Source organism: Morone saxatilis, unplaced genomic scaffold (genome assembly GCF_004916995.1).
Source record: "Morone saxatilis isolate NCDOM2014 unplaced genomic scaffold, NCSU_SB_2.0 Contig5, whole genome shotgun sequence".
Classification (NCBI taxonomy): domain Eukaryota; kingdom Metazoa; phylum Chordata; class Actinopteri; family Moronidae; genus Morone; species Morone saxatilis.
The window spans coordinates 14,442,344-14,454,177 of record NW_023340095.1 but is presented as its reverse complement, the minus strand read 5'-3'; the positions used below and the strand labels follow the sequence as shown (position 1 = coordinate 14,454,177).

Genomic DNA, 11,834 nt, shown 5'->3' with positions numbered 1-11,834 from the left:
TTGAGCAGCCATGTTTCTACAGTAGTCTACATTTTTGCATTTTTTGTCAGTTTCACGGCCACCGTAGTTTCTCCAACACGTTTCACAGTCCTCTCTCATTCCAAGGTTGTCAAATACAGACGCGGTGTTCAGTTAGTTACAATCTGAAACATCACCACTACATGCCACTAAATCTTACACACTGATCTTTTAAAGCATTTATTCCTTATTTTTATCTAACTATTTGAACAGTTTATTCATTATTTTTATCAAACTATTTCAACTGTTTATCTATTATTTTTATCTATTTCAACTGTTTATCCAGTAGTTTTAGTGGTCAACTTCTCTGCTTGCATGGTTATTTTCAGGTATTCTCAATTGCATCATAGTGTTCAGATGTTAAACTGACTAGATATGTAAGTATATTTTGTTTTTAAATCAAATTGTAATTTTATATTTCTTCAAGTTGGCCTAGTTGAGCTACTTCACCATCTTTCCACGTATCCCCTGAGAACTGTACCCTGGGGTTGGCTACAGATACCCAGCTTGGTCGCCGATCTTTTCGGACCAAGATGATCAGTGTGTGGAGAAAAAAAAAATCTTCTAGACATGCTCTTCCTTCATAGCACACGCACACTAAACAATAATTCTCATTTAATAATAATAATTTGTATGTTCCAGCCTCTCTTCCTGTCTAGAAGCATCCTGACAGTAGGCCTATATTTTGTGTTTCAATAAGAAAATGAAAATGGTATTCATTTAAAAGTTATAATTAAGGCCTTGCAGTGGAAACTGTCGCAAAGTCGGCTTCCTTGCATCATCATAAACATGAATGACTGAGAAAGAAAACCCACCCAGTACATTTAGTGTTGGCCTCTCACTGTGAGAGTAATTATGTTCGAGATCAGGTATGCATGTGACATTTCGGTAAAAGCATTTAAACGTAACTCATGCACCACTCTCTGAGGCACCTTTCATGACTGAGCTTGTTTTTACAGAAATCAGAACCTCCCAAGTTTCTGAGGTCAGATTGCTTACGTTTTTTCATGATTTTCTCTCTTATAGAACAAATGATTAGGCTAATTGGTTAATTGAGAAAGCAATCAGCACATTAATAATGACAATTAATTAGGAAAATGATCATTAGTTGCTGTACTTGCACCACTGTTACAGATGTAATGATTGATGACTTGAAAAGTTGGAACCTGTCCTTCAATCAAGTGGACAAATCATATGGTCAGGGCATAAGCAGCTAAATTACAGGTTCTTTTAAGAGGATCCTAATCTGTACAGGGCAGAACTAAGAAATCCTTTTACTCAAATGGCCTTATTTTTGGTCAGAATGATGCAGGAAACTCCCACAGGAGAGAAAGGATACATACTGATCATTTATTAGAGTCAGAACATCCAGTGGCTTTTCTCTTGATCACCAGATTGATCAGTGTCAGCAGAACTAACCTTTCTTTTACAACACATGCTCACTAAACAGGAATAACCTGTCATTTAATAATAATATTTTGTACCCTTTCAAGTTGAGCATTACTCCAGATGTTGCACCCTTTTGTACAGTGTTCAGGGATGCAAACTGACCCATCAATAATCGGAATAATAATGCAACAAACTACATTAATAAACGTGACAAGCAAGGCTAACGCTGCTTGCAAAGGAGGGAGGCACTGACGTCAATTAGGACCCAACAGATACCAAACTCCAATCAACACTATATAGTCTTGTTAGTCGGCCCAGCTTTAGTGGTAAGTACATTTATCCATTGAGAAGTAAACTGCTATGTTTATATCAGTGTTTATATTCAATCCTATTTGATATTTGCAGATGATTATTGTTAACACTGTTGATTGTAGGCCTAATTCATTCAAATGTTTAGACCTGTTTATGTAGTAAGATAAATGTGTTGTTTGAGCTCTGAATGGACGCTGCAGCAGATAGAGCTGTCCTGTGCTGTGTCCTGTGCAGATGGCCCCGGTGCTCCTGAACATACCCGCAGTCACGGTGTTTGTGTTGAGCTGCGTGTGCGCCGTCCCGCTGCAGGGCCAGAAGCCGGGTCACGTGGACCCCCTTACGGCCCACCGGGCGAACCCCCAGTGCTGGGACTCCTCCTCGGCTCTGCTGCTGGAGATGCGCTCCCCCAGGATCGCTGACACCGTGCCCGCCTTCTGGGACGTGATGATGTTCCTCAGGTCGTCAGACAACAGCAAACACACGGCGCTCTTCTGGGACCTGGCCCGGCTCTTCTGGGACCTGTATCTGGACTGCGTGCTGTCCAGGAGTCACGGCCTGGGGAGGAGACACATCACCGCTGTACACTCCCTTGTTACTGATCGTAAGTGTCCAACCTCACACACACACACACACACCACACACACCACACACACACACACACACACATCACACACACATCTGTCAGACATCAGCTGTAGTGGGGGAAGTATTTCAAAAAGTAGTTACTTATACAGGACTGTAAAATAATCCTACTTTTACTTAAGAAAACAATATGAAAATAAGGATTTTAAAGTATTAAAATTGAGAGAAAAATGACTGTTACTATTATATATATTATATCACTATTATTATTCCTCATGCATTAAAAGCAGGATTTACTCAGCAGATAAAGTGTATAAAGTTGTTGAAATTAGCTTCAACATTAAAGTGAAATAGGGAAATCTGCATAATGAGCATGTTTACTTTTGATACTTTTTGTATATTTTGAAGCCAATACTTTTGGAATTTTGCTTAGCAGTGTATTTCTACAATGTGGTATTGCTACTTTTACTTACTGTAAGTACAGATCTGATTACTTCTTCCACCTCTGGGGTAGACATGGTTTTACTCCAGGTCTTTTACTTTGTCTGAGTTGTTTTGAATGGTAGTCTTGTACTGATTTAAATGTGTGACAGTGATTGTGAATGATGAATATGTGTGTTTTGAGTTTCACAGCTGTGCCTTGTGTTGCTGCTGTATTGTTGGATATGAACGGTGGAAGAGCAGAGTTACTCAGGTTTCTTTATAAGATTTGTTTTTTGTTGTGTCATAAATGTACCATGCTCAGCTTGTGTGTGTGTGTGTGTGTGTGTCCTTTACAGAGTCCTTCAGATTCAACAGCTCAGGAATAAACTCCCGGGCGTGGCTCAGTGTCAGAGTGAGACGCAGAGGACACATCAAGACCCTGAAGACTAAACCTAAATCAAACACACAACACCACAAATAATCAATATTATTTACACATTGACAGCTTTTATCAATAGTTTCTTTCCCACTGAAAAACTAATATCGACATACTTACTTATTAGTACACACAACAAGGTGTCCTGATAAAGGAAGTTACGGACAGTGTGGAGGCCTCTGACACCATTAATGTCTACCTTGATATGGTGATAATAATGTCAGCTGAGAGTGATAATACACTGCAGTTTAAAACAAATGGTTATTAAACTTTGAACTATGTTTGATGTGCTCTTACGTTTTGTTTTATGCTATCATATGTCCATTGTTTATTTGTTCATTTTAAGTATAATAAATCCATGTATGGCTGAAAGATGTATATCCTTGACTATCTAAATGCATCAGTCAGCAAATATCCAAATGCTGTTATTACTCAGAATTTAACAAACACTACTAGACTATTGTTTTACTTATATTAGAGTTAGACAGTCTGTAAATTCATAATACATTTCTCAATCATTTCCTGTTTTCTGGGTAAAATGGAGACAGTGTTAATTCTTACTAATGGTTGTGAAACATCCAGAGTCTTATTCAGAGAACAGCAACATTAAAACATGTGAAATCTGTCAACAGGCAGCATACAACTCACAATTTATCATGAGTAAAGTGTTGAACAATGACATTATTGGGAAATCCAACCAAAGATTATATAAACGGGCAAGGCTGGTTTCTTCCCGCCCAGGACTCACTCCCACTTCCTTGAGTCATATCCAAATAAGGGCATGTGCGTCACCAAGGTGGACGTCTCCAGTGTAACGTGATCCAAGAGTATATAACGCGCTGGTTCTCAGACTTTTACTTTCGATTTCTACTTCCTATCATCTGACTTGTTTTGAAGAACTGCACTGACACGCTAAGTTGGTGTGCGCGATTAAAAAAGATTCATATTGTTCAATTCAATTGTCTACAATCGCCAATACTTCGATCATGAAGTGGATATCGCATATTCTGCTGAGTCAGGCCTGCTGAAAACACCACACAGGTAACACAGCGCAGAACAAATCTAATCAAATCAAAGTTTCCTGCACGCGTTCATATGATAATGTGATTTAGGCTGTAGATTATGTTATCCTCTCATTACATTTGTTTTCCGAGAAGCTCTAACAGTTTTATTTTTCCCTTTGTAACTTCTGAAAATGGGTTTTCTCTCACACACACACACACCGACACACACACACTCGTACATACACAGTTACCAAACCTAAAGGCCAAACCAGTGCAGCACTTATAGCAGACAGATTGGCTGCATGTTGCTTGTTGTTGTTGTTTGTTGTTGTATTATATATATAAAAAAAAAAAATCACAAAAGCTCGTCCAAAATAGTATTCAGTGTTATTAACAATGTCATCTTTGGACAATTTCATCACATCAAATTGTGGAAGTAAAGGTCAATAAATGAGGAAGGAACAGCTGGCATGACGTACCAACGTGTATATATTTTTATTTGCTTTTTTATTAGGTTTTCTTTTAAAGAGTGCAGGAAAACCAACGTAATGCAAATGTGCCAACCAGACACAAAGCACATAGCCAGTAAAGGAAAGAACAAAAACCACATACCGCATACATTAAGCAGAGGTGGGGTAAACAAGTAAGTTCCAAGTCTTAAACTTGGAGTTTCAAGTCGTAAAACAAGTCATAATGCGCTCTTCACCAAATGTAATGCCACACAAATCATGAATGCTTTTTAAAATGTGTATTTATTTGTTAAAACAGTGCAACACACAACAGAATAAATCCAAGTAAAGTCTAGTTACAAGTCTTTTTTGATTTTGTCGAGTCTAAAGTTTCATAACAGAGAAACCTGAGTGAATCCATCTTGTGTCTTATTTTTAGTGCACAAAATGGATTTCCAGAAGCTGCTATTAGAGGCAGGCAAGGCCCTGTCTAAGAGCGAGGTAAAGGCTTTAGCATTTCTTTGCACTGACCTCCTGGTCCGAAACCCGACTTCAGTGGATTCGGCCAGTGACCTCTTCTCTCGTCTGGCGGATCAAGACTACCTCTCTGCTGAGAGACCGCACCTGCTGATCGAGCTTCTCCTCATCATCCAACGCAAGCGTCTGCTCCGTGAGCTCGGGTTCACTGACCAAGTATCTACAACAATCATCTCTCCTTACAGGTGGGCTGCCTACCACTTACTGGTTTAAGCAAATACTTTAGCAGGATTTAGTTCACAGAAAAACTTTTAAAAATACATTACAAAATAGTGGTGCACCAATATGATATGCAGCACTGAATTAAATTTATGAAACTGGTCAAGCATGTATGGACTCTACGGAGTCCTGGAGGTGTCACTGAGGAAAAATAATCGCTCTCTCGATTTAATAATGTGTGGACACAGATTACTTAATTCATTCTCTCACTTTGGTATTATTGTCGGCTTAAAACATCCGCTTCTCTCTCGCTGTCTTACCACCCAAACAAAGCCATAAAGGCCTACAACTAATGACTCTGCAGATTGAGCTGCAGATGTCAGGGTTTTGGTGTGTGTGGGTTGTCAGAAAATAGTGAAAAATGGGCATCACAATTTACCACAGTCCGAGTTGACATCTTCAACAATCCAAAACCCAAAGATATAAAAGACTATGAAAAGCAGCAAATATTCACATTTGGGACGTTGGATCTCAACAACAGGAACACAGTGAGATATATTGCTTTTTAACTAAAAAAATCAACCAAAAGTGGTGCGTCTTTATTAAATACCGTAAAACTTATATTAAAAGCAGGGCCCCAAGTAGACACAGGTCTTCTTTACTAGCCTGATGTGCCTGCACGGTTTGTGAAATAAATGCAGGTTTAACTAGACGCCTGGTCTGGATTATAGAAATTCTTTGGATGAATAAAACCTCTTAAAGCCCACTGGGTTGCCCAACTTGAGTGAGGTCTAAGCAGCTCAGATCGCCTTCACAAATATAAATGTTCAAGCTTTTTGTCAGTATGCTACACGTCATTATATGTACGTAATTGATATGTTATTCGATAGCCTAATTTTTACAACATTCATACTGGTTAAAATGCTGAGCAAGACTTTTGTGTCCCATAGATGCCTGTCCCAAATAGAGGCAGGATGAGCTCAGTGACTGAAGCAAATACAGTTTCACTTTTAATTATTTTTCTGTAATTTCAGGAAGCTGCTCTACAACCTGTCTGAGGAGCTGACTGATGGTGACTTGAAAGATATAAAGTTCTTGTTAAACAAACGGCTCCCACGTAAAAAACTGGAGGATAATGTTGTGAGTGCATCTTCAGAGTTTTAAACCCAGTTAGATGGCAAACAGCCAAAGTCATAAACATACAAATTATATTTTATAAATAGTACTACAACAACATAATAGATCACATATTAAAATATATATCAAAAATCCTTTATTAGGTTAAGTACCTTTGGTGTACATCTAAATTTGAATTCTGCTTCTGTCATAAAGTATGTATCATATCACCTTACAGTAAAATTAAGAGGAAATGTAAATTTGCTTAACTTTTCAGACTACACTAGAGGTCTTCCTGGAGATGGAGCACATGGACCTCATCAGGGACACTGATCTAGACTTGCTGGTGAAGCTAATTCAGCAAGTTTGTCCCGTGTTGATAGAAAAGATCAACTGGTTTAAAGCACAACAGAGTAAGTTGAAGGAATGAAGAGACAAAAGCAGACACCAAGACAGCAGGTTAACTTTTAAAGAGTTTACCTCTGAATTAACAGCACTGGTGTCACAACATTGTGTGTGTTGTATTTTGATTGAAAGATCCAGACCAGGATATCTGTGGAGCCAAATGCCATTTATTCTGATAAAGGAGATAAATAACCAAATATTCTGGTCAATTTTGATCATGTAACATGAGCTCCTCTCCCATGGTGTACAGTAGCTAAAGGGAGACATATTATGTTGCATTCAGTGCATTAAAACACAAAACATACCTGACAAAGGAGGTAAATAACAAAATCATCCGGTCAATAGCTCCTACACGTATTAAATGACACGGGAATATGTTAACATAATTCACAACAAGTTTAAACTACCAAGTAAATTTACAGAGGCTAAAACACAGAAATCTGTCCGACTACAGTGTCGTCTACCTCTCTTACAGAATATAATAGTAAAAGGGGAAAAGGTAGACAAGACTGAAGACATCATTCAGATAGAGACCCCCGAAAGTGAAAGTAGTAGAGTACACAACCCTTAGGGTCTCAGACGTTCCACATAATGACTCTGGAGGTTTAGCATGTCAGGTTATAACTATTGTGTAATTATAATACTATATATTACTAATGTGTGACTCTGTTACACATATTACTGCTGCATAACTGACTCTTGTTACAACAGAGGGAGGAATATTGAAGCAGGAAGAGCAGTTACAGGTAAGGACAGCAGCACAGGAAACAGTAGTCCAAGAAGTCACTTAAGGTGACTCTGCATTGACATCGAGTCTTAACCGTAGCCAGTATATTCCTAACCCCGACCCCGAACTTAACCTTAACCTTAACCTTAAACAAAAGTGTAATCCTAAAAATGTATTAACTTTGTGGGGATTTGTGTTCTTTTTTGTTGCATATAATTAATATTTTACTTTCATTTAATGTTAATATTTGCTGACTAATCTGTCTGTAAATATGGTGATTTACATTTTTTATAATTTTTTACTACAGGACTTCGCACCAACCCTATAGCTCAAGAAACAGGCCGACCAAGATCTATGACTTACCCTAGTGTACCAGAGCAGGTAAGTGCTTTGACCCCCTCTGAGATGCAGTGAAAGATTTATACTATGATATTATTGTCTATGTTTCTCGGTTCTTTATCAGGTCCCTCAATATCGTGACAGGACTTTCTCAAATGAAATACCAGGTAAATATAATTACATTCCTGTCTTCTATGTATTTACATGTAAAGAAAACTCCATACATAGTTTTTTTATAGGATATTTCATACACAGCCATTTAAAGATATCTTTGGATGTTTATGTTATGGTAAATCTTCATCTAAAATAATTAAATTAATTAACCAGGAATTGACTGATATGTATGTAACTAAGTACTTTTACTCAAATACTGTACTTAAGTACAATTTTGAGATATCGTAATGGTATTTTTAACCATTTTGTTGAGAGTTATAGTCCTAATTACCTTTTTCCTTTTTCTCTGAAGCACTGCAGTCGTTGGCCGAGGTGAGAGTCATTAAAACACAGTTTTATATAAAAAATAAACTGTGACTCTTCTTTTTGTCTTTAATGGTCATTTCCTCTGTGTCCCACACAGTCCAACATGAATTCTTCAAACATCTCTATGGGTAAGTCGGTTGGTTGTTTACAACTAGACCTGTTTTTAAGTGAGGTGCGGTGGATGGATATAATTCTGAATCCTCTTGTATCATTTTTGTAGATTTTCAAAGAGGTAGAGTTGAATGCGAGGCCCTGTCATTTGGGATGAGTGGTTTAAGCACTGAAACAAGCAGCTCTGCCTCCCCGAAAGCACACCAAGGTTGGTTGATGAAATGACAAATCTTTAGTATTATACATGTTAATTATTCAAATATAATTTTTGTCTCTTTTTTGCAAAATGATCATCCTTCCACTCTGCTATTGACTGTCCCATAGAGAAGTTTTCTCAAGAAAACGAGACCTCCTCTGTAAAAGTGCTGTCTCAGACTGCCAACACAAACCCTGAGGTGTGTGATTTCTTATTTCTTAGCAATACAAGTACATACACCGATCAACCACAATATTATGACCATCAGTTTGAGCTACAGTAGCTCGTCTGTTGGATCGGACCACACGGGCCAGCCTTCACTCCCCACGTGCATCAATGAGCCTCGGCCCCCCATGACCCTGTCTCCAGCTCACCGGTCACCATTTTAGAGATGCTCATGACCAGTCGTCTAAGCCATCACAGGTTTGGCCCTTGTCAAAGTCGGCTCAAATCCTCACGCTGCCCCAATTTTTCCTGCTTCACTCACACATCAACTTGAGACAAAATGTTCACTTGCTGCCGAATATATCCCACCCACTGACAGGTGCATTGATATCCAGATAATCAGTGTTATTCACTTTGTTAGTCAGTGGTCATAATGTTACGGCTGATCAATCTATGCTTAAGTAGTAAAGTAGCCCAGAATGTGTTGATATAAACTATTGTTTAAACATGGTCCTGTCTTGCCTTTAATAATCTAATCTGTGTCACTGATTTATCTCTCTAGGGTTTGGGAACATATCCAATGACTTCAGCAAAGAGAGGTATCTGCTTGATAATAAACAACTACAACTTCACTGGAGCTAAAAATCTCCAGAAGCGGGAGGGGACCAACATTGATGAAGGTACGCTTATGTTTAACTCTAACTCTTAAATCTCAAATGAAAACGGGGTTTTATGTATGTTGCTGGGTGTTAAAATGTGTTTACATGTATCTGTCTGACTTCCAGAGTGCCTGCAAAAAGTGTTTGAGTGGCTTGGCTTTGAGGTACAGATACAGAAGGACTGTCCGGGCAACAAGATGCTGTCCGTGATGCAGGATGTCGGCCGCAAAAACCACGGTCAGATGGACTGTCTGGTTTGTTGCTTTCTCAGCCACGGCCAGGAGGGTGGTGTGTACGGTGTGGACGGCGACCTCATCAACACTAGGAAGCTGATGGATGCTGTCAATGGAATAAATTGCTCCTCTTTGGCAGAAAAACCGAAGCTGTTTTTCATCCAGGCCTGCCAGGGCAACAACGAGCAGAAGGCCATCTACATCGAGTCCGATGGTCCTGCGCGCACTCATGTCCATTGTGATGCAATTGAAACTAAAGAGTCCATCCCATCTGATGCAGATTTCCTGCTGGGAATGGCCACCGTTCCTTCTTTCGTCTCTTTCAGAGATAGGAAAAATGGCACCTGGTTTATTCAGTCATTGTGCCAAAACCTTGTCCAGATGGTGCCCAGGTTAGTGAAACTAAAGATCAGGTACTGTTGGATGATATGATTCTTTACATTTAAATATCAAGTACCATATTAAACCACAATTTTTAAATTTAAATATATGCTACTTTATATTTTAACTCCATTACATTTTGGAGGGCAATATTGTACTTTACTTAATTCATTTGACAACTACTTTTCAGATTTTACATACAAAAGATGATTATTTTATAAAATATGAAGCATGTTTATAATTTAAATACCCGACAGGATTTAAAACAGTTAAAATTAGCTCCACCTTGACCTACTAAATGAAAGTAACGCTTACATATTAATACTTAAATAATAATAATTCAGTAGTATAATATACACAGACAGGGCCATTACGCATAATGAATACATTTACTTTTGATAGTACATTTTGTTGCTCATAATTCCATAATATACTTAAATGAATGTAATGGAGTATTTTATTATGTGTTATTGCTGTTTTTACTTCAACAAAAATAGCAATAACACACCTCTAATTTTAGTTACTGCTGTGTTTTAGTTACTGCTGTGTTATGTGTGTGAGAATAAGAATAAGTGGTTTTAGTTGTTTTTCATATCACTATCTCTCAGTATGTTTTGTTTTTTCCCCCCAGGGGTTGTGACCTTGTGTCTATCCTGACCAAGGTGAATGCAGATGTTAGCCAGAAGACTGATGTCACCGGAATAAAAAAGCAGATGCCTCAACCAGCCTTCACACTCACGAAGAAAGTGGTCTTTCCGAACCCCAGCCACCCTCCTCCCAGCCTGTGACATGGACCGCAATGATATGCACAAATTAGATGATCCTTGAGACACAAGCGTTTTGTCTCACATTTGCTGTTTACAATTTTAAATCTACTGTGTAACAACACCTGAGCCAGCTCCATTCGCTGATGAAGACCGCAGAGACCCTCAACGCTAACAGCTCTGGTGGTCTGCAGCTCAGACTGGTTGTGCTGGGCCGCTTCAGAGTGTGAATGTGATCAGGGTGTTCTTAAAAAAGTGAGCAATACTCTCAGTGAACTCCGCCGAATACATAAAACAAATGAAATCTTTGAAGCGGCTCAAGCATTTATACATACATATTTTTTTATACACAGCTATTGTGAAAATATTTTCTAATTTAGACGCCTGTTCTTCAACCTTTATTACATCTGTAAGTCTTTAATGCAACAGTTTTAGGTGAATGTCCATAATGCCACAAATTCTTCATCAAAAACACAAGAATTGTTAATTAATTGAGTAGCCATCAATAGAAAATGAATCTCCAGCAATAAAAACAGCCAGATGTTGGTGTTTTCAGCCTCTGAATCGTGCTGCTCTCACTGTGAGTTCAATAGAAAACATTTTGTTTATGTTGATGGGTGCCACCATTGGGTCACCCCCCGCTGTTAAAAATAAACGGGGGCACTGTGGTGGCTCACCTGGCGAAGCTGTGCCGGGGTTGAGTCCTTGCTGGGCTTGAATCTGACCTGTGGCCCTTTGCTGCGTGTCCTCCCCTCCTCCCTCCCCTCCTCTCTCCCCTCCTCTCTCCCCTCCTTTCCTGTCTATCTTGAGCTGAACTCTCAATAAATTTATATAAAAAAAAATATAAAAATGAACAAACCACTGAATGGGTATGAGTACTTTTACTTAAGTAAACTTAATAAAGCCTGCCTAGCTCTAACTATGGGGCGGACAGTGGCGCTGCACCACC

General features: G+C 38.8%; 2 protein-coding genes across 2 annotated transcripts; both read left to right on the top strand.

Moving 5' to 3' along the window:
• Positions 1–1,953: 1,953 nt before the first annotated feature.
• Positions 1,954–3,140, top strand: LOC118339417 (protein FAM237A-like). The gene is made up of 2 exons (XM_035677030.1): positions 1,954–2,320; positions 3,130–3,140. Exons 1-2 carry the CDS (start codon positions 1,954–1,956, stop codon positions 3,138–3,140), a joined length of 378 nt encoding a protein of 125 aa, XP_035532923.1.
• Positions 3,141–4,017: 877 nt separating this feature from the next.
• casp10 (caspase 10, apoptosis-related cysteine peptidase) lies at positions 4,018–11,675 on the top strand. Its single transcript, XM_035675902.1, has 13 exons — positions 4,018–4,201; positions 5,053–5,335; positions 6,344–6,449; positions 6,703–6,838; positions 7,865–7,938; positions 8,021–8,063; positions 8,363–8,382; positions 8,474–8,504; positions 8,597–8,695; positions 8,812–8,882; positions 9,411–9,528; positions 9,634–10,132; positions 10,753–11,675. The coding sequence occupies exons 2-13, from the start codon at positions 5,061–5,063 to the stop codon at positions 10,907–10,909; spliced, it is 1,629 nt and encodes a 542-aa protein (XP_035531795.1). The 5' UTR covers positions 4,018–4,201; positions 5,053–5,060; the 3' UTR covers positions 10,910–11,675.
• Positions 11,676–11,834: the final 159 nt, after the last annotated feature.